Genomic DNA, 27,412 nt, shown 5'->3' with positions numbered 1-27,412 from the left:
TCTGTCCGTGTCTGGGGTGCAGCTCCGTTTTGGCCACGGGTCACTCGCTCTGCTGTTTGGCTTGTCGCTGGTTGACGAGCTTCCTCAGGTGCTGGCTGATGGCAGATGGCTTCTTGTAGATCATTCGCCGGTCTGCTCCTTTTATGTGAATGTGATTGGCTGATGGGTAGGATTCCTTCAGAAACCTCTTTTGAAGCTTGGCTACCATCTGGTGCAGGAGTGGGGTAAGGGAGGAGAGAGAGTGATATTCACCAAGTTACTAGAGCATTGTCCGATGCCGCGTGACGTCGTGCGAATACGGGAAAACACGCTCACTTGGTTCAGGCCTTCTGGCATTTCCTCGTCGAACGAATCCCCGGTGATCATGCTGACTGACGTCCGGCTGGAGAGGGGCTTGAACATAGTGATGTCCCTGTTAAAGAACAACATAAACGTTGTGGAGTGCATCTACTCTGTTGACTCCAGACCCAACACGAAAGTGACGGTTCAGTATATTTCTCTTACCTCACTTGAGCCGCACTTTCATTCAGAAAGTAGTGCTCGTCCACAGCGCTGCTCTGATGCGCCGGGTTACTGAGCAGGTATTTCTGCAAGAGGCACACAAAGAGCAACGCCAATGCAAGATGAGCACACCAAGCAATGCCTCCGTGACCTTCGCAAACAAGGAAAGAGCCCGCGTGTGTCGAGAAGAGATGATTCACTTCGACTGGTGGCACAAAGCACTGGCGTAAAAGTGGTAAACACCAAGGTGGACAAACATTTGTCGCAGAAAGACAATAGATTGTCAGGTTTGGCTTGTTTGAGCTCCATGGATTTTGATTTCATCCAACCATCACACCGTATTGTTATACATCATCGCTTTTTGAAAGAAATTAGAACGTCTGAGATGTGTTTATATCGCAACCCAACTGATCTTTGAATTTCTTTTAGCACATGTTTATTTTTCAGTCGTTCCTCTTCACTTCATATAGCGTCATTTACTTCAACACTGAACTCCACACAAATCTCTCGCCTCTAACCTCTTTTTAAACCAACACCGTTTTTCGGTGATCGTCAGGAAAAATTAAAAAAAAGAAGTGTATTTCATATCCACACTTTGCCTTTGTAAAGCTGGTTCCAACTATCTTGGAGAACTTCAGCTGTCTTCAGTGTCTCCTGGCTCTTCATGTAATCCCAGAATGCCTCCTTGATGTTGAGATCAGGGCTCTGTGGGGGCCATACAATCTGTCATAGCTCTCACTGCTCCTCTCATTGCTGCAGCTCCTTCTTTATGAATCTGGCTATATATTGTTGCACTGCAGCCTTAAAATAGGAGTAATCAGACCCGACTGCATGACAAGAATATATAGAAATCACTAAATCTTGGACAGTATTGCTTACAAAGCTAAATAATGTTTAAAAATAACAAAAAAAAAACACATGATCCCATTACGGCCCGATTTGAACAGCTCAGAGATGTAAAAGTCCTTTTACATCTTAATAAAAATATTTGGTTTTTTTTAATCAAATGTGGAGTAACTATATCGATATGATACGCAAGACGTTTTACATTCCAAAATGTAGAATGAAAACAAATGATTGTGAAACTTCACTGCAACTGTGTGCTATAGACAAAAATAATAAATTCTATTTAAATGGTAACACATTTTACAGGATTCATCATATTTACTCAACCTCACACACGCAGACGGAACCCGCTGTGTACAACGTAAACACATTGTGAGCGACTTGGTGTTCGACACGATGGGGATTGAACTTCCAAACTTGGGATTTTAGGATGACTCCCTCTACCAACTGAACCTTCTGTGGAGGGGCTCATCCTAATACAATGTGTAAACCCCGAATTAACAAACTGCACAGTCGCAGCTCGTTGTTCTTCCTGCTTGACATTGCACGGCTCCAATGCAAGATCACCACACAGTACTGGCAGTTTCAGGGGTTTTTTTTTGTTTTGTTTTCTAAACAAGATTGACCAAAAGAATCCTCCAGATCCAAGGCTGAGCAGACACACAAAGAGATTTAATCATTAATGATGGTTTGAAAAGTTGGGATGCGACTTGATTTCAGCTTTTTGCACGTGGTTTCTTGTGTGTCATTGTGATTTCAGATTGAACGGTATGACGTGTGGCAGCCTAAGAAAAATGCTCCCATTCCAGCCAATATTTACATTTGCATGCCGATTTAAAAAAAGATGGCATCTACAGCTGGGGTGTCCAGACTCGCCCCTGGAGGGCCGGCGTCCTGCATGGTTTTGGTTTCTTCCAGTTGCGACACACCTGACATCTGTCTACAGCAAAGTCATTTGGATGCAGCGAGGGAAGCGTCCGGCTCGCTCAGGGGAGCCGACACCCTGACATCACATCTGAAATCTCTCTCTTTGCGCTCTCTGGCTCTCTGCCGCGGAACCGGGTGGGAAGAAAGTTCACCGCGCTGTAAAGTGGATGCGAACTCTCAAATTGCGACGAATTCGCCTTTAACTGTCTCCGTCACCCACGTGTGATGAGACCAGATAGCTTTTGGTGCCGTTAACATTGCAGCAAACAATTCTGCTCCAGTTCAATTAAGCAGTGGTTACAGAACATGCCCTTGAGAAATGGACTGCATGCTCTATTGAGTTCTCTCTCTGTGTGTGTGTGTGTGTGTGTGTGTGTGTGTGTGTGTGTGTGTGTGTGTGTGTGTGTGTGTGTGTGTGTGTGTGTGTGTGTGTGTGTGTGTGTGTGTGTGTGTGTGTGTGTTATAACCTTCACTAGCCCGTCTGCAAAACCTTTTTCTCTCCTTGGAGAATTCAAGCACAATGATGTCCTTATCTCCTTGGCAACAACTGTAATACTTGAAAAGCTGAAATAGGTCCCTCATCACTGCTGCCATCAAATCGTGGGTGGCTGGCAGCAGAGAACAAGGCGCCTTAACGAACTGCTCGCATTCATCCACGAGCCTAGACGTCATGGCATCGTACAGACAGCTGCAGGGGGAAAGAGGGGGGGGGGGGGGGGGGGGGGATAAGGTAATGCTGATTGAACGTTGGCGAAATGTCACTGAGCATTCACATGGGGCCATGAGAGAGTAACTCGTTTGTTTAAACGCACACACAAAAAAACAAACAAAAAAAAAAATCTGAAACCAAAATTAGCCCCAGTGCAATATTCATACAGTCTCAGTTCTTAATGGAGCAAACATGAGTGTGAAGCGATTCGTTTCTCTGGTAGAATAAGGTGTCAGCGCATAGGGAGCATTTCTTCATGTTCTCCAAGACATTGGTTGTTGTTCATCATCAGAATCCATTACCACTCCTCTGCCTGGGATGTTTCCAAGAGGAAGTTAAAAAAAAAATAAAAAAAAAATGACTACAGGACTTCATGACAGGCACCAGTGTCACAGCTGCACTTGTGATTCACAGCAGATCACAGTTTGGATGAGAGCAAAATGGGGAAAAGGAAAAAAAAAAGAAGCTCATCTGCAACACACAGCGAAAAGCTTGTAGTTTTATATTAACAGCCTTTCCCTCACAATCCAGATGACCTGTCAAAAGGCCGAGTTTTTATAATACAGCAGGCGTCACCAGATACAGGGCGTCTGTGGCGTTGTGTCAAGCTCAGAAGGGAAGGGGGGAAAAAAAACAAAAAAAAAACTGGGGCTCAATTTTCATTTGTTTAAAAATGACGCGCGGTGTCACATCGTGGTGCCAAATTCACCGTCTCTGACGGTACAGAGACAAACGCTGCCGCAATCATCAGCAGCTCGTATCTCTGCCGAGGAGCAGGCGCCATTATTCTCGCACTAGCACCATCCTGTGGCTGCACGGGAACGATGAGAGGAATGTCATTACAGCACGCCTGATGCATGTCACCGTCTCCCCCTCAATAAGTCTAAATTAGCTGGAGAAAACTGAGCGGAGGAACAAAGTGGTGAATCCGAGTTGTTTGTCTTGTTTAGACTTCTGATCCGGCTGCATTGTCTTCCTTACTGTCATATTGCACAGCCTCACATATGAGGCCATTCACTTTTAATGAATTCAATTGTAGTCTTCTTATTTCCTCGTTTAATCATGCTTTCATCTTTCAACGTTGTTCTCATTTCTAGTGATTCTTCAGTATTTGTGGTGGTCCATGTGTGTGCAACACAGGTGCAATACCTTTGATTATAGAAGCACAGACAAATGGTTATTAAGAAACTCTATTATTAATATTATAGCACTAATTCAGCTTGATGACGAGGTATATTCATCCCTGAAATCATTGGAGTAGCAATTAAACAATATATTCATTGAGAGTACGGCAACTCAAATTGCTGCAGAAACACATGAAAAGGGGACAATTGGATAAAGCAAGGCTTGATAAATGTAAATGCAAGAAAATAATGAAAAAAAAATTAGGCTTCTTTTAAAAAGGTATTAAGTACTAAAATAATTGAAAGACCTTGTAGAATAGAATATAAAAATCTGAAATGTAAAAGAAAAATGACCATTACAAAGTACAGAAAAAAATTTGACCAATAACCCCCCCCCATGCTTGGTAGAAGGTATACAACATACAGCAGGTACACAATAGACAAGTATGTACCTGACGTTGGATGAGCTCCTCTGAGACGTTTTGGCCTCTTATCGCGGGCTGAATCACCCCCAGGATGATGAGCATGCGGCTCAGACCCGTGGCGGCTGAAAACTGTCTGGCCTGCAGCGATGGAAGCAGCTTCCCATACCTGAAATCACACAAACGTGTGTCTTCATACATGCATAACAGCCAAGTTGCTAAAAGTGGCGCGACAACAGTGACAATGGGTATCTCATTTCAGTGTCCACTCCGGGAGACTGTAGCTTCTTTTCAGCCCGCTCATTGAACCACAATGTTAAAAACCAATTTCTGGTCTTGAAAATAGTGTGCAATCACACTTTCATTATAAAACGTCACTGCTGAAGAAGAGTCTGTAGAACCAAAACAATGAGCTTCAAAAGCACCGAAAAAAGGCTGAGAGAGCAACTTTTCATCAAGATTTTCACACAATCTCTTCCCAATTGATGTTGGTAACACGTCACCATTAACACCGCCGCCGCCCACAATCCACATATGAGGTCAGTTTGAACTTGTGCTGGAGTTTGGAGCTCCTCTCCAGCAACGTGCACGCAGGACGACTCCAGGCCTGCATGATATTTGCCTTCCTCAAGTCTCTCTCCAGCCCAAAATCTCAAACTTTCTCTTCGAAAAACATTTGCCTGGGGAATGAGAAATACTCTTTTTTTTTTTTTTCTTTTTTTTTTTGGCAGGCGAGAGAAGAAGAGCTGTGGGATTTTGTAACTCAGGAGGCCCAATCGGTCTCGGCTCACTGGTGCTCTGAATTGGCTGGTCTCAGCCTGTGGAGCCCAATCAATAGTGCCGCGCGCCTGCTGCCGCCACCGCCGCCGCCATCGCCGCGCGGCGCAGCCTGCCCCTACATGCAGCGCGCACACTTTAGATCTGTCCCACATGTACCCCGAGACACTGGTTCCTGTTTTAGCCTGATCTCGGTCACACTTGTAGCGCCGTGCGAATATCTGCTTCAATATCTGACAAACGACCGTGAAGCGCCGTCGAGTTCATTCTTACCACTGACAATCTCACCAACGAGTTTCATGTTTAGGCCATGAGATAACCGATACTTTCATTTTGTTTGTTTTTGTTGTTTTTTTTATCTTGTGATGTTTACTTTGAGATTGACAAGAGACCCCTGAGGTCAAAATAATCCATGTACGAATCCTGTGCAGACTATAAGAGGCTATTATCTTTACAATAATGGAATTATCAGTAATATTGTCACACAGTTGCTGTTTGATTACATTTAGGCAGGTTAGATTGAGGAACATTTCTAATATTTGCTTCTAAAATTCTGTTCATAGAATCAGTCATGGTTTTTATTTTTTTCATACATGATTTCTGACAGTTTTGCTTTCTGCACAATATGAAAATCTGAATGGGACAAAGTCCACTTTCAAAAAAAAAAATCAGGTTTAATTAAATGTACCTGCACATGTTGATTTTGTGTTCAGGTTGAATTTATTCAGTTTGTTCTGTGTCGATAAGATGTTTTCTGTTAAAATATCTATATAAATAAACATTTTATTTGGATTGCCACTACATTTTTGCACAAAAAAAAAAGAAAAAAGAATAAAAGAACCACTATAATTGTTCTCAATTACACTTATAACACACTGCAAAACAATAAAGTGCAGGTGGGAGAAATAAATAATAGTTTAATCCTCCACTTATTAAAAGAAAACAATCATGTTTTCATTGAAGCACAGATTTCTCCTGCTGCGGCGCACTCATAAATCTCTCGCTCCCCACATTTACAGATTCTAGAAGGACTTCACAACAGCATCAACAAAGCTGGCAGATCGGATTGAGGTTTTTATTCCACCCAAGAAGGAGGAAAGACAGATTCCAGCTTCAACTCCCTGTTTCACCATTATCTGAAGTTTATAAAATCCCAACAAGATATAATGATCCAGTTTTATCCTGGTAACAATAATCATTGTGTGAAAACCTCAAATGACTCTGATAACTGTGAATACTGTTAGACCTTTACCTGAACGAGATTATATGAATGTAGACATGATGTGTAAATATATCACATTTCTTTACTTTCTTTGAACATAAAAGGAACTCTTCATGAGAAATGTTGCTTGGCTGTTTGTTAGTTTTCGGGCTTAAATACTTGTATACTCCACAACTGATCCCTGAAAGAAAAAAAAGAATTCTCTGTATTTATTCTTCATTTGTTGTAATTACCACAGCTCCGCAAGGTTATCACAACTTTTACCTTCTGTCATCAGTGTAGTGTCACTAACTAACAATATTTGTGGCATTGATGGAAACTCAAAACACAGATGGGAAAAGACTTGGACTTTTAGAGGTACCGTACGCATTTATTTCATTTAAAACTTTAAAGTATAAGCTAATGATGCATTACAAAAAAAACTGTTGTGGTGTCATTTTATTCTAAAATAATAAGTATTATCCAGCGCTAAACGACCAGGAGACATTCTCATTAGTCCTGACCGCGGTTACTAATGTTAGAACATTTCTGAAAATCCAGTGGTAACCATTTAAAGAGCACTCATTAAAACACTTGAAAGTGGAACATTTCAGCACTACAGTGTTTTTTTTTTTTAAAGGGTATTGTGAGGGTCACAAAAGTAGTCCCAGCTTCCTTATGTGGCATCTATTAATGAGAAAAATCTGTTAGAAAAGTGAAAAACGGACCAAAACATATCTCATCATTCGTAGCTTAAAAATCTGTCTTATTGAAATGTATCTCTCCGTTGATTTCTGAAGGAGATTTAAAAAGAAATTGTTTACATTTACAAATTTTGTTTACAATCTATTCACTTTATCTTACTCAGGCAGGATACAGCCTGGACAAGGTGTCCAGTGCTTCCCAGGGCAGACACAGACAAATCCACAGTCACATTCAGACTTATTTACGGTAACTTCAAATACTTGTTTTTGGACTGCGGGGGGGAAACTGAACTATGTGGGGGAACCCGCAATGAGAACCTGAACAGAAAATCCTCACAGACTTCTCTGCCACGTGGTTAGAGGATGCCCCTGTAGTATTATGTGACGTGTCATTCACAACAAAGGTTGATGAACGTGCCCCCAATGCTTTATGGGTGCAGTGAGTAAATATGGTGTCACATTCTTTACAATTTATAAGGTGGCTTCATGCACTCCCGACACAGGAATGAGAAAGTTACCGAACACGCCGACTCCTTCATAAAGGGTTAAAACGTCAGAATCAGCTGAAACGGACTTTCCTCTTCTTGATACATGACTGCAGATAAATTCTAAAATGGTCACTTTGAATCGTTTCTCTCAAACATGGAGCAGTCGGTGGTGTCAGAAGAAGTCTGATGTGCCGGCAGTGCCGCTTCACCTCCATTACACTCTTCATATCGCAGCACCATCATACACATGCACTTTTCATGTGTAAAGCAACCCATTTAGAAACTGATTTCCAGTACGACATGCCGCTACGCAAACAACTGCAACTTGTCACGTCAAGCTTTTCTCCAGCGAAGCGTGTCGGTGGCGATTGGTCAGATAAAGCTGAAAGGAAACGGCACAGAATGCTTTTTTCACCTGCCACAAACGGCAACGTGAAGATAGCGTATCTGTCATATTCACAGTCCCTTTGGGTCAAAAATGGATACAAGCAAAGAGGGAAGAGAAACACGTCGGCGGTTCTAATTTCCAGTCTTCAGTGGAGAGAGAGAAAACTTTTCAAATCAGACCTCCGGAGACTGACATTTTGACATTTTCATCTTCCTTGCCACGGTTTTCCCCCTGCAGTCATTCTGGCACCACAATTTAGAAGCGACTCTTCGACCCGACTCTTAAGGGACTTCTCAGCCTCTGCACATTTTCCACCTGTCACCCTCTTCCTTACCCCTTGGTTCTAAAACTAAAAAGGGGGGGGGGGGGGATACTCCTATCAGCCCCCCAGTTTGAATCTGGTCAAATCATCCCTGGGTCTGGCATTGAACATTATTTCAAGGATTCTCCAGCCACCTGTCCTATTCCCTCCTCTTTTTTCCATTTTTAATTCTGCCCCCGAGTGAGGATTATGCGAAGCAAGGCATGCGTGTCAAAGGGAAATTTAGTGGGTAAAGACAGCCAAGATTGGTGGGATGAATTAAACAGATAACGGGAGGAGACGAAGTGGGGGAACCATGTAGAGCAAAACGCCTCACCGATGTTGGTCATTTCAGAGGGGCTCTTTTTTTTTTTTTTTTTTTTTTTCTCCCCACAGGAGCGAGGAGGCAATATCTAAATTAATAAAGTGATGAAATGAGTTTGTGCCGTGGACTTTCTGCTGTTTGACTTTCCCATCTGGATTAGTGCAGGCTGAATGGACGCTCTGTTACTTTTGTTACAACTGCGCAATTCACTGTCGGAATTTGGCCCTGGAGTGATAAGGCTCCCCTCCGCCTCCCCTCCCTCCTCATTACCATCTCATTTCATATGCAGGGCCTCTGTTACCTGAGAGCCTGCTCACACACACACAACACCAACTATTACACGAGCTCCTGCCAACTATTACAATGAGCAGAGAACATTTAAACACGGACTATTACACGAGGCTCAGCTAACTATTACGCCGAAGGAACATTTCTTTTAAAAAAAAAAAAGAAAAAGAAAAAAAAGAGGTTTTCTCCAAGAGCTGTATTAAGAAATGGAGTCCATCAGAACGTGGACAGATAGATGATGTGGCTTTTAACTGTGGCTGTAAGACTCTTGGAGAACCTCAGTCTTTAATGGCTTGGCTAAATATTGAAGATAAAAGGTTATACACTTTATCAATATGTAACAGAAATCATCTAAATGCATGTAATGACTTGGTGGTCTCTATTCACTGCACAGACGTTTATGTCGTTTAAGTGCTTGTTAATAATGTGATGGTAAGAAAATATAATTCAACAGGTTAAAATTCAAGACTTCTCTTGTTGAGCTGCAGCTGATCACAAAGAAAGACTTTTCTGTGCAAGAAAATCAGATTATTCGTCAATCTTAGATACATGCTGCTTTCTAAACTCGATGCAAACTCCATTCAGAAAGGCCCTGAAGAACTATGTCTATCTTCTCAGTGTGACACACTGCAACTTCATATTAAGATGATGCTGATTCCATATCAATGTTACCTGTGTTAGATCTACGGTGACACATGGTTACACTCTGAGTATTATGATTCCACTTCATCACATGCGAATATCATCTTGTAATAGGACAAGAAAAATTATGTTTTATCAGAAGCGTTTGCTGCTGAAAAAGGCTTTTTGTAAAGTTCACCTTCACAAAATCTCTGCTTCAGTTAAACTGAGTTGAATGACTCACTTATTGTAAATGATCTTAATGTTGTTTCTTCATTAAAAAAAAACAAAACACTTGAAAACGAGCAAATCAAACAATATTTTTTTACTAGTGGAAGTTATCTATTGGGTTTCCTAGACTTTCAGTCTGAGCTGCTTCTTATCCTTGCCCATGGATGGATGGAAGGATGGAAGGATGGATGGATGGGTGGATGGATGGATGGAAGGATGGAAGGATGGATGGATGGATGGATGGATGGATGGAGCCACATAATCCAATTATTGTATGGTCCTAAATGATCAGGATTGTCCTCACATTCAAGCTGTTTCACAGTGGAGACAGGGCAGAAACATGAATTAATATCTGGTGGAGACAGATCTGCAATGAACTGAAAGTTAATATATTGTCAAATGTGTTCCATTTTATATTAAAAGATGACACATGAAAATTTGCATATTTTCTCACCCAGATGTACTGTTTGAGCGTCAGTGTGTGAAATATGTTCATATCAGCTGAAACACTTAAAATGTTTATTTCAGTGTGACGGTAATGCTGCAGTATTTTTCAAGCCATCATACATACTGCATTTTAAAGATAAAATGCAAAAAACATGTTGTTTGTTTCCCAAATGGATTTTTTTTGTTTTTCAAGAGCAAGCTGACTGGAATGCACATTTAAGGATTTTATCAAAGCAATCACATGTACTCAATATTCAAATTGTATGCATTGAACTAATCGTGCTAATAAAGGCATGCTTTTGCATGTCCTGGATGAATACTTTAAATCCTGCCCTCCTAATAAAGGAAGAGCGAGAACTTGTGGCTGCAGTACTGTGTTCCTCCACACGGTGTCAGTCTTGCACCGCAGCCTGACACCCTCCCTGCCTCCTGGCCTCCCTCCCTGCATCAATACTATAGATTACACTGGGGTAAATACACAGGGGCCGCCGCAGCCCTGCTTCATTAGTGGAGCGCAACAGCAATAGTTACGCTTACAGTGGTTCTAATTACAATTAATTGGCATTCCTGACTCGTCCGGGAGTCTCCGGGTGGGGGGGGGGGGGGATCGGAGGGCAGCTGAGTCAGGCGAGGACTGAGGGAGGAGGCCCAACACACTGGGAGCCATTAATGAACCACAATCTGAATGTGTAATGAATCTCAGTCAAAACACACTACGCATGTGGAATTGACTGCAAAGCAGAGCTCATTTCTCCGTTTTGAATATAGCTTTCATTCTAAAATGATCAACTCAAACAACCTCTTCTTGGCAGCGAGCCATCGTATACTTTTTTCCCCAACATTTAAGTTAAAGAGTTTGAGTTAAAGCCAGTCAATAGCCTCTTATTGCTTTGTGCTACTTTCGCCTGCCAAAACTTTTCCTTTATCTTTTCCTTCTTCTCTCCTCCATCTCACACCCTCTACTCTTCATCCATCCATTCATCAGCCCACGGACGGGCGGCTGCTGCCAATCTCGGGCGAGGATCCCTGGAGGGGTTTAAAGCAGGGCTTTGCTCCAGTAGGTTATTGAACGCAGGCTCCGAGGGCGAGAGTGGATATGTCATCACTGACTGCAACTGTTTACCAATGAGGGGCCCGAGCGGAGCTTAGAGATTACATAACGCCACTTCAGGTATTAAATGAGCTGGCTAAATTAAAACATCCTAATGTCTCAATAAGGGAAGATTTAGTGAAGAGGAAAAAAAAATTCTATTAAGCCTGTAAATCTCTCCGCGAGAAAGAGGAGCGGTGTGAAAGGGAAGAAACACTCCTCTTGTCCCTCATTTTAAAACCTTGTCTGGCTTATAAATCAAACCAACTGCAGCAGTTGTGAAACCCCGAACGGTCTTCAGTCACAGTGTCAGTCATACGCCGCCTGTCATCCCGAGCAGGCTCCAGGTGAGCCGCAGAACATGTCTATCCGCTGCACGCCGCGGCGAGCCGCGTGTGGGGGAAATATGCATACAGCCAATATGTGCCTGCATAAACGTTTATGTGATCCTAACTTTGTGTGCACAGGCCCTGCAGAGCATATTAATGACAGGTGGGATGATGAATGAGGCTGGAAGTGTCATCCTCACTTTGGAACTCATAACTCAATCAGGCTGCTGTACGGGCCTGCAGACGAAGCCGTTAGAGCCTCCTCTCCAAACACAGCGGATACTTAAGGGCAGTGCATAGCCCCCCACACACACACACACACACACACACACACACACACACACACACACACACACACACACACACACACACACACACACACACACACACACACACACACACACAGGAGAAGATGAACTTCCAGTACACAGGCTCTGTAGAGCACTACAGTCCAAGCAATCAAGCTCGATTATCTCAGCCACATTGCTGAAGAAAGAACTACAGGCTTCACGTGTCGGCTTTAAACTCCCACCTTGCAAACAATCACCAGTGTGATGATGACGACCATTCACAAGACGTGCGGTACAGAGGGAAGGCATGCAGAGGCTTTCAAGTGGCGCTCCTCTGAGGACCGAGTTGCGCTAAACACAGTGATGGTACATTAAAACGGCAAGCATACCAATCAATCAGCATTCATTAAATTGTAAGGACCATCCCATTAGACGAGCGCATTCCCCACTGTTTCTGCTCTCTGAGCAAATAAATTCCCCATGGGGTAAATTAGTTTTATACTCCACACACACACACACACACTCACATACTCACCGACACTCACACACTCAGCTGCAGGAAGACAAGAGACACGTTTGTAAATGTAAATGTGCAGTTAAATGTTTTAAGCACAAGATAAAATAAGAATGAGCCTAATGATTCTGTTGATATATATATATATATATATATATATATATATATATATATATATATATATATATATATATATTGAGATGTCTGTTGGTATTTATAATACATTTTTGCTATGATAAATTGATGAGCAGCACTGCTCACCAATTTACAATTTACATGAAGATCATCATAGCTGGTTAACATACAACATCACAAGATAAACCCACACAGACACAACATGTCTTTTCTGCTACAAGTGGAGACGTCAACATCTTTTGAGTGGCTATGAACTGCAAATTAAATACAGTCAACTGTGATCAAGTTATATCAGAAGATGATTCATGATACTCCGCTTTCTCCATATGAGTTTTCTCAGCCCGACTTCCTGTTTAAGCGTCAGCGAGGGAAATATGAGTAATGTCTGACTAAATCTTACCGCGCATCAGCAGAAAGACTTGGAATTCCTGCTTAAATCCATTCAATCGAACAACTCAAGTACTTGCACTTACACAAATGCATTGTGGATATTTGTAGATTCTGTCTTGTTTTGGTTTTTCCTGTGCAGTAAAATTATCACATGCACTCAATATCAAACATTTATTCATATGTATATAAACATATGCTGATACCGACAATGCTGCTTTTGTTTCACAAGGTCAATGAAGTCATTTATTTTCATTTCAGCTGCCTTGCTGGAGGCCATGTTTTTAAATAACTTTCAAATAATGGAGAATAATAAATGTATGAAGAGATAGAGTAGAAAGTATAACAATGGTTATGAGAAATGACACCTCCTGTATGGTTTTGACCACTTGACTTTTAAACAGTTGGGATATCCCAGGAGGAGAGAAGCCAAACATAAAAATAGACCGGTGGGTTTTTGTAACTTGTCTTTAAAACAAGTGGAGATTGATCATATATGACTTCACACCAATTTATCGCCTGCTGTGTCTTTCTCAACACTTATAAACATTAAGCAGGTAAAGTGTCTGAATGATCACAGAGAAAAAGGTTTATTCAATCTCATTCTAGCAAGTCTGAAGATTTTGTTTTCTTAGTTCGCCTTTAGTTGCATTGTCCTTGATTCTGTTTGACATTTCAGTTCAGCCCTCAATAACCTTCAGTGGTTGGAGTTTGGCAGATTCCTTCTGACAGAACAGCTGGGACTGAGACTGGCTTTTTTTTTTTTTTTTTTCAGTTTTGCTCACAGATAGCGTTTGACCGGGAGCCAGGACTTGTACAGGCCACTGAAGCATCATGGTCCTGAAGCCACAATACTTTCATTGTTCATTTGGAAGAGCTCTTTGAAAGAAAAAAAAAACTTCCTGTACGAAGTCCTGAGATGTTGCATCTTTTTTTTTCCTTTTTCTTGTCTTGCACAGGTTGATATTGCAGCTCACCTGGATACCATGATGCTGCCTTCACCATGCAAAATCAATGTTCTCACTAAACAACCACAACATTACAGACATTTAATCCGTTAAATTCCACAGCTTCTTTTAATTTGTGCCACATTTAAGGAATATGCATTTGTAGGATGTGACACATTTATTTACAAAACCTTTCAGTCAGTTAATCTCTTTGATTTACTATGAAGGTATGGCTTGAAAAAAACATGACATTTCACTGCAGTGTGAAACCACAGTCAACTTGCACTTGATGGGGTGTTGTCGAGAATTAAAATCTAAGTTCTGTGTTGGAGAGATTACCCTCATTCATTAGGTAGATGACCTCACTTGCCAAAATGAGAATTTCTCCACATAATGTCTTTGAAATGTGTAAACATGAAGAACAATGACTTGTGTCTGAGTATAACTGTCTGCCTGAAAGTTACTGGTGATAGTAAATCCATACGTATGCTGGGACTTCAAATCTCCGACGTGAGGCCCGCTGCTCGATTTCTCATCACGCAGCATTATCTATGCTCGCGAGGAACTAAGACACACGCCGCTTTCTCCAGCAGAGGAAAATCCCAAACAAGAATAAAAATCCTCCTTTACAAGACGTGCATGCTCGCGCGAGCCTACAAATAGACACGGACAAACACAGCCCGTTCCCAGGAGATGCTGGCGATTCATTTTGCAGGATGCAACGGAAACTAATTTTGGGAGCGAGCCTCTGTTAATGAGCCGCGCTTTGATGTGTAAATCCTCCATTCCCAGTGCAAAGCTGATACAGTCTCCCCACAATCCTGCTCAGGTGCAGCCCTGCTCCCTCCTGCATTACTTATCTTGTGTACCAAATACTGTAAGACCTCCAACAGCTTAGAAACCCGTATCAAAGAAGGAGAAATACACACCTGCATGCAACCTGGCAGAACTGAAAGAGAGGAAGAAAAGCGTGTTGAAGAACGGCCACTGGCGCCGAGACGCTGCGCTGAGTGACGCTGCCCTGCATCTCTTATATCTTCATACTGTATATCCCATTCCTGCTTCTATTTTCACTCCCCCGTGGAAATCAGGCGTAGATGATAAAATAGTTTTTTACCGACTAAATGTAAGTCTTTGGTTCATTTCATTTCAACATTGCCTCTTCACAGTGTAATTGGATTGTGGCTGCACTGTCATGTACTCAGTGAAATGAATGCCTATTAATCAGAGGATAATTGGACACATACCCCTGATAAATGGTGCTGCTCCACTTAGAGTCACGTACAAATTAGGCCATTTTCAGGGATCCATTTCTTATCTGGCTTGACTCATGCTTATATAAGCTGTGAGCTAATATTGCTGGACCAAACTCCAAATGCTTATCCTGGGCATAACTCCATAATTACGTTGATTTTTTTTACCTTGTCTTTTTTTCTCTCATATCAGGTATGAACTTTTAATTATTGACTGTAGATGAAATGATATGGATATCATACACCTTTGTAGCGCAGCATGGCTTTTCATATGGAGGAACTGGGAATTGATACTTTGAAAGAAAAAAACTAACTCCACTTATAAAGCTATTAATGTAACAGGGTTGCACGCCTGTGGTTGGATATCTATCAGAGAAAACAATATGCAATTAGTGTCTTCAGATATGCAATTTAGAATAATTGGAGATTAGAAAAAGGATTTGTCGAGGCTGGAAATTACATTACGATGTGAGAGACCACAACGGTATGTTCAATTTTCAGAAAATGAACCTTAACACGTTTCAGGCCCAGAGAAAACACATCCATGGGGAGAATAAACACAGAGACAGGCAAGCACACATACATACAAACACACACGTTCCCACCTTGGGGCAATGCAGGGTCACAAATGAATCTCACAATCTCACAAAGTTTTTAGATTGTATAAGGAAACTGGAGTACCCGGAGGAAACTCATGCACACAGAGAGAGAACATGGAAACTCCACACAGAAAGGCCTATTGATATAAAAAAAGATATAAATAAATGACATACAGCTATAATTATACTAAATTGAAATTAGCATGAAGAAAAAAATGTGTCTAAAGTTTATCAGTATATTTTTAGAAACATTGTTCACTTAATTTATCATGTATTATTTACCACAAATATATCTTTCCACCCTTTACTGCATCAAAAGAGAGCTACAATAATTATTTGCCATCCCTTTAGGATGTAACTCCTCCCTTAGGTTTCTACTCCGCCCACACTATAATTTAAGAGGCAACAAACTCAGAGAGAGAGTCAGGACAGTGTTGGCGGTTCCATTCATTATAATCTTTTGTTTAATGAAATCCTTAATTGCAAACTTTACATTATCCCGCAGAGTTCAGACTGATCTCCAGAGCCCAGATTTCACAGCCTCACATAAAAAGTTGAACATGAGCGTTCAACAAAAACCCCAGCAACCTGTGAAATACTGAGATTTTGAGTGTTGGTTTCTTTCATGAAGCGGCTCAGACTTCAGACTCCCCCCCAACCAGGAGACTTTTTGTTCAGCTCCCTGGTGCACCACAAGAGGGGGGCCGTCCCACACTTCTTACCCCCACTGCTTTATACAGTCAACTGCCCCAGAAATACACACTGTATGCAGCCTATTGTCAATGAGTGAGGCCTGAAGGATGACGGTTGGTTTCAGACAAAAAAAAAAGAGAGAGAGAAACTTGTGAAAAAGGTCAGTGTGAGATTTTAAAAAGACTTTTTTTCTAAACTGTGAACCATGAATAGTTAGCCTCAGGCATGTTCAAAAATACGATAGGAGGCCCATCGAGCCAAAAACTGACAGTTTCCATACACGTGGTGTCAAAGTCAATATTATAAGAAGCAGCGACGTGAAGTCGGACAGTAGCAAGATCACTGGATGTCATCTTCAAACTTATTTATAGCTTAAAAATGCTTTGAAGCTCTTTAAAGTTGAAGGCTGCAACATTTGGAGAAATAACTGAAGTCACAGTAGTGTTCAGTGTTCAGTCACATGGATAACAGAATATAACTTTGGGCTTTATTGACCAATTTTGGAATATCAGTGAAACTACTTAGTAAGTCCAATGTGACGATTAAGTTTGTTTTTTCCATACATTGTCAAAGAAGATTCAAATTGGAGACAAAAATCCTCCAATTTTCTCCACCAGACTAAAATATATCAAATATGGCAAGCTTTCAATACAAACTAAAAAGTAATTTCTTCACTTTCCCTCCATGATGAATTAGATCATTTATGCAGATGATTATGATTTTAAAAAGTCAATCCTGGTGTGTAAACTGGATCAACCCATGTTCGTATGGTGGAGTAATTAGTTATCTGACCACACAGCAAGCTTATCACAAGTCAAGTCCTGGCCTGGTTCCTTTCAGCGAGAAGTTTGCTTGTTCTCTATGCGTTATGAGTTTTCTCCCATAGTCCAGAAACGTGCATTTAAGGTCAATTATTGACTGTAGATATGATTCTGGGTATGTGTTCGTTTTATATGATAATGTGTAACGGACACATTCTCTGTGATCCAGGTTATGTTATATCAAATAGTGTCAAAAAGGCAAATGAATACACTTTATTTGTTTTTTTTGTAAATCAGAATGAGAAAATGCATGTATACTGGTTACTGTGTCAGAAAGCCTTGTCAACTACAGAAATGTTAATTTCATCTGTCTTCCTTTCATTCTTTTATCAAGCTCTAATGTGAGTATTTGTTTACAAGTGAAAATATCTGCAGATGACAGCGACGACAGAGGTATCCACTGGGCTTTGAGGAGGGGGAAAAGCTGTTTTGCACACTAAGTGACAAAAGCAGCAAAATGCTCCCAGAGATGCGTTCATTATGCAGACATCACTGTCAGCGACATTGTAAAGCTTAGCACGTTTGGCTAAATTATGCAACCGATTAATTATTATCTCTTGGGCAGCGAAATACCTTTTAATGACGACACGTGACATCTTGTAAACAATCACAGAGATGGTCGGTGTTGCGTAAGCGACACTTCTACCAGCGACTCCCTCTTATCCTTTACAGCAACCCGTCCCACATGTGTGATAATTAATGCTTAATGAGATATACGCTGCGACAATGACTACCACTTGACATATATCTCGCCTGGAGGATTAAAGCAGTGTTATTACACTCTGTCAGTCAGTCTCGACCAGAGCCACAACCCCTCGCTCTCCCCTCCTCTGTTTCGTGCTAAAAGACTGCGATCGGCTAATGAGTTTCTGTGGCCTCCAATTAATCATGCTAATGAGCCCCGCCCAGTGAAGATAATCAACTCTTCCCACCATAAGAGCCAATAAACGAAGAGCTTGGAGCCTTGACTTGTGAGGCTCCTCTGCCTTCCTTCTTCTCAACCTAATCCTCTTTTTTATTTCCTGATGCATTTTCCCTGGTTTTCTTCTTCTCTTCCATGCCTCCTGCTTTTTTTTTATCTGCCCCTTCCGAGCTCCTTATCGTCGTCCTCGGTCCCCCGCCACGCTCCTCGCTTCTCAATCTTTCTCACCCCCCCCACAATCCGATTCTCCGCATCCTGCCGTCGTTTCAGCTCCTCCATCGTGTCTCCCCTCCCCTCTCCTCTTTCCTTTTCATCCACAGCTCCTTACACCCTCTCTTGCATTTCATCTCCCGGTGGCGTCCTCGCCACGCCTCTGAAGCCTCGGATGAAACTCACCAGTACTCTCGCCACTGGTCCTCTTCAAACACGTCCTCTGGGATGGGATCAATCAGCACCAGGTCTGACACATGCCTGAGGACACACACACACACACATACACACACACACAGTAAGACTCATCGATGGCTCCTGTCCTCTTTACCCTCCCGGCCTGGACCATAATGAGTGCTGGATGGATGGTGTCATCTCACCGGCCCTCCTGTAGATTTGTCCACTCTACGTCCCCTCATAGACAGATGACCACACTCGTACCCCACAACCAGAGGCAATAATTCCATTTGGAAAGGTGTCATCCTCTCACCTCCACTTAATTTTCTCCCCCCCCCCCCAGCAGCGGCACCACGCCTGATTAAATACTAAATCTCTCGTCCTCGCACGTGCCACTTGTCCCCTTCATCACGATGTTGTCTGCCAGATAGGTGACTTATGGGAGGTGTTGGAAATGGACACTCAAATATATTGTGTCAAGTGTGAATTTGAGAGCCAGGAAACCATATGCTATGGAGCAATTCAAACATGACTCATTTTTATATTTCACCTGAGACCTGCTGGACACATGCACAATAAGTCATATCATCCATTTCTCTCATCCTCAGCAAGACCTGTTTCTTTAAAACCACTGTAGTTTATTTAGTTACCATGTCAAGAGCATAGCACCCGCTAATCTGAAGTGGGAAGTAATCCCTATTCTGAACACCACCAGTGAATGTTTTTTTTAAATGTTGCTAAAATATCTCTAGATTTTTTAAAGGAACTTCTGCTTCTTCTTTTAAGACAGGAGTATTAAGCTTAAAATTTTTGTGCTCACATTCGTCAATCTATCATCACATCCGGCAAGCTGTTATTGATGCAGCATCCCTCTGACTCAAAGAGCAATGAAATATGGAGTTAAAGTAAAAAAAAAAAAAAAAGAAGAAATACAATAATCCTCCAAATCCTTGTTAAAGTGATATTCAAGTTATCCTAAATGGGATTTTTTTTTTTTTTTTTTTTTAGCTGGATGTGACATTTTGGATTTTCGGGCTTCGATTTTCAAGCACCTCTTATCTGGGATGTGCTAAAGTCACAAAGTCAGTTTGAAAGGGTTTAGAGAATCACGAGGGTCAAGATGCTGAAATACTTGTTTGCTACTACATTACATTGTTATAAACAAATAAAATATTTAAAACAAAATATTAATGCAGCAGAAATGATACCTTAAACTACATTTAGGAATATGTGACTAGCAGAAGGTAACACGGTTGGTTTGTAGAAGCTTCACAGCTTTTCAAAAGGTTTGAAACGTGTTATACGAGTAGCATTGAGCGTAAAGCATCCTGCAAGCAGCAAGAAGTGGGAGTTGATTTACTCGTTTTGTCAGCCATAAAGATTTTATACTTACCTTGTCACCTTCGGACTGAAGGTTAAAGTTAAAGAAGCTCAGCGTAGCATTGTAGCCCGTATTTTATCCATCATGCACTTTACATTTAGCTACAGCAACTGGATGATACCTATATTAGATTTTTATTTTTAGAAAAGAGACACAAGTCAAAGCATGTGCTATACATGAGAGAGTATTATTACAGATTACACCTGTTTCCTTTGTTAATGAGGAATGTGGCATCACAACTTTTTGACAAGTATTATCCAAGTCTTGGAAGATAATGCCGACAGCATTAGACACCATCATGGAGTCAGTAGCAACGGGTTTATCGGGAAGTGCCACAAACATCAATGACACCATTTTGGTTTGATTTTTCTCAAAGGATTATTTGCTAAAAAAAAAGTCCCACAAATTCCTATTTAATTCACAACAGAACAAAGACGCCCATCAGATGTTGAATGTGTGACATTTTACCGTTTTATGTTCATCGCTGCCACAGGCTGCAAAGCTCTAACACACTATTGCATCTTACTGCCGATGCCAGAGTTCAAAAACACAACACATGTGTTTTTTAATGTTTGTTACATGGAATTGTAACTTGATGCCGCTGGCATGTTTGCCAGGGATCACTCAAACAAGAGATCCTTCAATCTCAATATAACTTACCTGGTTAAATAAATATATGCATCCCATTCTTAGTGACATTTGCAATTAAAGCTATGTGAAGTGTAAATGAATACATATTCCACACAATGCAACAAAAAAAAGCAGTAAAATGAAGATATGTGGTTCTCTTACAACCGGCGTGTCAGAGGAATGAAAGTGATGTTTCTTTTAGATTCACATGCTTCGCAGGCCAAGTGGAAATATAAAGGTGTTAGAATTTTATATGGGGACTGACATGAAATCCGTTTACACAGCTGACAGCAGCGGCTTTACAAGAAAACAAGCACAATTTGAGGTTGCAAATAATGGGTGCAGGTAGCATTAAACCGTGCGGATGCGTTCGGCTGCTGCAGCACAGCTGCTGTCTGTTTTAACTACGATTTCAATATCTATGGAAATAACAACCTCAGCAGTGGAGCGCTTCTGGTTGCGGGGTTACATCCATGTTCAGCCAGAGGAGAAAAAGTTCTAACTTGGATCATAATGGTTTTGTTTTTATAGCAAAGCACATTTTAACAAAAATGGAAAAAAGGAAAAGTTTGTACTCTTTAGGACTCATCAACCAGCACTGGTCTTGTTTAAAAGCAAGAATTTTGTGAAAATATTGACAAAGAAAATGTCTTAAATGTAATATATGTTGATATAGCAGACATAAAATGCCAAAAATCCCTCTTTCTATTATGAGTGATGGTGCTCTTTTACGTGTCTATATTTTCAACCAATTTAATACCAAAGACCTCATTTCACAGTTCATATGAAAAATGTCATTTAATGTGAATTCAATTACTAATAAAAAAAAATTTCACACTAATCATCTTAGATTTGCTTCATATTTTAGCATTTTACAGTATGTAAAATTTCAAGTCATAGTTTTATAAATGACCACGTAACACAGAAGGCACCCAATATTTCTAGATTGTTCTGTATGAGTGTAATATGCATCACATTTTCAGAGGTCAGAATTAAACTTTTAAGAGTGAACTTTTTGTACAATAACATAAAAATGCAGCTTTGCATCAGAAATTTCACAAACTCTTTATAACACCTTACTAAAGCCTCGTTTCACATACATTTGCATGTCCATTGTTTCGGGTATTATTGACATTATTGACATAAATATGATCAAATCCAAGCCTCATAAATCCACTCATGAGCTCCGGTGATGAGCCGAGTAGTAGAAACGGTGGATTGGGTTGTCTCTCAATCATAGGTTGCAGGTTCAATTCCCCATTTGTCCTTCTACCGACATGGCTGCCTCTGTGTATGTGAATGGGTGAATGTGATCAACAGGGTGAAGTGCTTTGGGGCTGCACAAGCAGTGAAAAACTGCTATATAAGTCAAATGTATTAATAATCAAATCTATTCTCAGATAAAACAAGAAAGTTCGAAATTCCTCTCCTGCACTATATCTCAGTTTTAAACCGCACCAAAGCACTGAATTCAATCTGCTTCGACCAGATCAAACCTCCTTCACATTAAAACACGCTTAAACTGCTGCAGCACTTGTCATTAAATCTTTCGAAAATGGAAGTCCACGTCTTTAAAACTTTACCTGCTTACTTCAAGCACCAGCTTTCTGCTTTAGCCGAAGCAAAGCTCCTCCAGAGCCACAGAAGGCATTATACACATGCTCACATTAAATCCTGGCATTTTACTTTTATTGCGCAGCACTTACACGTCGTGAATGTGGCTGAAGAACCTGCCATTGAGCGCGCCCAGCTCGGAGCCCACCAGGATGAAGGGCCGGGCTATCTCTGCAGCCTGCAGGAGTCGCTGAAGATCATCCACCATCCTGAAAGACAGCCACAACCAGTCACCAAGTGCACAAAAGCAGGACACGCCGCAAACTGGGCCAGGGGGCTTTATTTATTCATCTAGGTGACACTTAGGTTCACAGCATGAGAGATGAATACAAGGAGCCGTCATTACACTCATTAATCTGTGATGTCCTCATTAACGGCTTTCTTAACAACCCACTGGAGAGGACGCAAAAAAGACCAAGACAAAGGCAAAGACAAATTCCATCATCCAATAACTATGAGGAATTTGGCCATGTGAATGAAAAGGGAAGGTCAGCGGTATTTTTACTTTTCAGTTTCATCACCTTCCAGACGTGCCACTAAAATAAGTAGCTCATGCGAAGCTACTGGCAGCGCAGAGGAAGGGGGGACGACTGGCTCCTTTCCACCACAGGAAAACTGATGACCAGCAAACTTATATCATCGGGGAGAGCATCATCATTACATGAGGCGCAGCGGCGACTCTCTTAGAGCCATCTGCTGTCCCGGGTTTGTTGTGCGGATAAATCCAACTGGAGGTGTCACACTGAAATGATGAGATTTCACAGGACTGCCGGGGTTAAGGTTAGCCAGTCATCAAACTCCCTCTGATATATTGAATTCGGGGAAATTGATCGCTTGCATCTCAAGCAGCCGGCCCAATGCTTTCCAGGCCAGATGCCAAGGTAAACCTGGCTGCTGGCGGTCGCTGCGCCACGCCTGCTCATCCCAGATTTAAGGCTCAACCGACATGTTATAATGTTTTCGATGGGAAGCCTGCAGCCTGAGCCCTCAGTGCTGTGTCGCTGCACACACCCGGCTCTGGCTGGAATAATCCCAGCATTGTAAGGGAAGAGCAGTCCAATATAGACAATACATAGACTCTATGTCACTACTTATACTGATTCAAATAGGCTTTTTACTGTGCAAGTGCCATTTTCACCACTACATATTAACTGATTATACTGGCAAAAAAAATTTTTTCTCAAATACAGATTTTCATTGACCTTTTTGGAAGACTTACACGGGCTGGGGAGTAGCTGCAATAGCAAAAACAAAAACACGGAGTCAGGACTCACCTGTCTTTAGTTTCAGCAAGCCAAGCAAGAATTTAGACTTTCACAGTCCTTTGCTTTATTGGATTGTTCTCCTTCGATGAAAGACAAAGTTTGCTTGCACTCAGCTATTCAAATTAATCTCGATGTTGTGTTTTTGCAAGGTACAGTGGTGTAGTGGTTAGCATTCCCACCCTACAGCCAAAACACAGAGGTTTGATTCTGGGCCAGGGGACTTTCATTTTCTCAGAATACTTTGGAGATGGTTATTTAATTCTGAATTGCCTGTGGGTGGAGGTCCAATCCTTCTGTGATTCACTTTGACAAATGTGTGACATTTCAATGTATGTTTGGATTATTCATTCTTCCAATTAAAGGTGCCAGTCATGTGAAGTTTGTTTCTAGCACACCGAGTCCTGCTCGAATTGCTGATTAGTTTTAGACATAAATAATGACTCTCAGAGAGCATCAATAAAAAGATCATGGGGTAAAATTATAGTAAAACTATTTAACAGGCATTTTAATTTGTTTATACATGTAAAAAAAACATGTTCCAAATATATAATATGTTTATTGTTAGCTCAAATGTTCCTTTATACTATTAAAAAAAATCCAAAGATCATCTAGTTTAATCATTCAAAATAATTTAGTGTGTATCATGTTATCATATCTCGATGGATAAACTGTAAATGTAATTACAGTTAAAAAAAATTATTTTAACTAAAAACTGCACACATGCATGGGAAGAACATGCAAACTGTACGCAGAAAGGCTCCAGTCCAATTTGAGCTCCAAATTCCTTGATCAACCCACAAAAAGGGATGATGAATGTTTACTATTCATTGGTGTGGAGATCTGATATGAAGAAACATTTATTTTGTTTATCTCAGGATACAAGATACAAATCCTGCTCTACGGCTCAACAACTTCAGGGATTATTACAATAACAAATGCATTCATGTGCCAAAGAAAATGAAGCTGAAGAGGAATGAAAGCAACCAAATAATAATGATCTGTTGTTCATGGACAAAAAGAAAGTGACTTTCAGTGTCTCATCCAACACCTTGTATGTGAATCATTTTATATCATGTATCAGTATGACGCCGTGTCCTGAAACTGACACTGTCACAGCAGGAGGCCACAACTGAAAAATACGAGACATAATTAAACCACAACTGTGTCAGACAACAATCTCCATCCATCCTCACTCAGACTATACCTGTTCTCGGACTGCAGGGCGCCAGAGTCTGTCCAGCTTTAAAATGTCAGTGATCTAGTTTGGTGATAATGAAAACTCTTCACAGGAGATGTACTCGCTTCCCACAATACATGTTTAATTTGAATCAGAACAGAAAAAAAATCATCTGACCAGCTGTGACAAAAAAAAAAAAAGCTGACAACCATCTGAGGATTTTTTCAACAATGTTCAGTCTGACTACAGAAGCATGAATGGTCAAAGAAAGTGTTACCACACATTACACACGGTACTAAGTCTCACAGTGACAGCAGGCGAAACAAATCTTCTCACCTTCCGGTTGTTGACAGCCCCCAAACTTTCTCTGTTCCTGTGGTTTCATTCTGCATCAGCCGCTTGCTGAAGCCCAGTCCCATTCTGTCGTAGGCGCAAACCTGCGCGGTGTGACACACAGGGACAGCACAGGCTGAGATGTTTTGTAAGTACTGTAGTGTACATACATATGAGATGATCTCCTCTCTACTGTGTAAGCAATAAAAATCCCTGACAGCTGAGAAGCCCTGAAAAGATGCAGATACGTGTGCAAACATTCAGCTGCATGTTTGTTTTTGTTGCTGCTTATGCAATCTAGTTGTTCGGATGTATCAGGGTGATTCCTCAACAAGTCTCTGACCTCATTTGGGTCACATTTTTGACAAACAACATGGGGCAGGCTGTCAGGCTAGACTTTCTGCTGTGCCGAGTCCTTGTTGAGCAGAGAGGATGTGGCAGAGCTACTGTCCCGACATGACCCGGACAACAAACAACAAGGCTGCAGTCGCTGCTTCCAGAGAAAGTTCACTACACTGGACTTGTTAGTCAAAAGTAGAGATGTCAGTGCTTAATCACCCATAATGTGTCTTACATCTTAGTTTCACAGGAATAGATCTGCTTTACTGAGTAAATGAAACATTTAAGGAAAAAAAATCCCTAATGTACTCCTTTTTAATATACAGTAACAAAGTAATTCTCACCTTTGTCAGTTTGGAAACACTCTCTTGGACATGACACCACACGTCTGAGGACATCCCAGTAGGTGCATCCAGTATGACTACAAAAAAACAGTGCAGCTTAAATAGGCTTCAGTAAAGACAAGCAAGAAGAAGAAAAAAAGCACGAAGCAGCAGGGTGCAGAACCATAACACGGAAAAAGGAGATGAGTTATTACCAACAGGTTGTCCTCGTCCTTTACACAACAGATGCATCTTTTGACCCAAACCCACATCGACAATCTGGCCATCTAGGTTAAAAACAGAGGAGGGAGAGAAAGAAAAGTATCATATATGTTCAACATCAGTAAATTAATAAACCAGCAAACCAAAAGATATATTTCATCCGTATACTGTGAGCTGTTTTGTCGGAGATAATAAATTTAAACCAGAAGGGACAATGACCTTGGGGCACAAGCATCTGCCCTTCTCTCTGTAGCGATGCATAGTTGAGGAAAGGAGGGACGAGGAGAATCAACAGTAAACACTTTCCAATGTTGAGGAGCACAGATCTGTATGATACTCTTCCTCCAGCTTCAGCCTGGGGCCTCTGATCTGAACTCTGAGGACTCTGATGAATGGACACAAGAAAATATGCTGTTTAAAGAAAAATCTAACACAAACTTCACAAAGAGCTCCGTTAGGAAACGAACAAATTGTAATACTTATGTTATATCAGTTAACGTGTCAGATTCTGTCGTCAGACTGCTCCATGTGGAGCTTCGAGCAGCTTTAATACCATAAACGGAGCTTTACCTTTCTACGAGCGTCGGCGGATTCATCACTCGATGCTTGGGCTTCCGTTCTTCTGCGCATTTCGGTTCGGAGAAATTAATATTTTCTCACAATAACATCACTGACATATGTTGTAAAGAATGAATGAAGTTGTTGTTGTTGTTGTACCGTCTCTACTTCCGGTAAGGGCAGCGGAAGCCGACGAGGGACAAACTTGTTACGCGTCGAATTAAAAAGGTAAACGTCAACGGTGAATGTGCCAATAGAATAGAATAGAATAGAATAGAACAGAATCGATTGAACATATTAAATAAAAAAGTTAAAATATCAAATAAAAGAATACATATTGTAAATATTAAATATTGTGTACAAAGCTTAACTAATATGAATAATATAAGCATGCAAATGGGATTGGAAGAAAAACACATCAAAGTACTATTTACAAAGAAGACTGAATAGAAATAGTAAATTAATAGTAAATTACTAGTAGTAGTAAAACCTGACTTTGCTATCAGAGAGTACAAGTCTTACAGTTCATCCAACTATTCGGTTTTTAAAAATACATATATTTTAGGAGCTTTATTGTAAATTATTATTATTATTATTATTATTATTATTATTATTATTATTATTATTATTGTTATCTTTTTGTATTTCCTTTATTTTTGCCAACTGTACCTTTAGGTTTTCATCCACTTTCATCTGTTATAGCTATCTTTAATACGCAATCTGACCTCCAGGAGTCGCTATATTTCACAAAGCCATCTTGTAGTCGTCACATAAAAGCAGCACTGCTCTCATTGTATTGGTTCTTATTAAAGGTTTAATTTGACTTTATTTAAATGTATCGAATGTTCAGATTAAATATCACCTTCCAACAAACTAGAGAACATTAAAACATAATCAACATTT

At 40.9% G+C, this 27,412-nt stretch overlaps 1 protein-coding gene across 1 annotated transcript; it reads right to left on the bottom strand.

Moving 5' to 3' along the window:
- Nucleotides 1–26,676, bottom strand: LOC308133660 (uncharacterized protein). The gene is made up of 11 exons (XM_080501125.1): nt 26,522–26,676; nt 26,171–26,336; nt 25,945–26,016; nt 25,751–25,827; nt 25,071–25,171; nt 22,385–22,501; nt 18,677–18,751; nt 4,560–4,698; nt 505–587; nt 316–412; nt 1–208 (listed from the first exon to the last, which is right to left on the bottom strand). Exons 1-11 carry the CDS (start codon nt 26,579–26,581, stop codon nt 41–43), a joined length of 1,155 nt encoding a protein of 384 aa, XP_080357251.1. The 5' UTR covers nt 26,582–26,676; the 3' UTR covers nt 1–40.
- Between the last annotated feature and the right edge of the window lie 736 nt (nt 26,677–27,412).

The sequence above is a fragment of the Blennius ocellaris genome (assembly GCF_963422515.1).
Source record: "Blennius ocellaris genome assembly, chromosome: 8".
NCBI lineage: Eukaryota > Metazoa > Chordata > Actinopteri > Blenniiformes > Blenniidae > Blennius > Blennius ocellaris.
The sequence above is the reverse complement of the archived record's forward strand: the minus strand, read 5'-3'. Positions and strand labels throughout refer to the sequence as shown.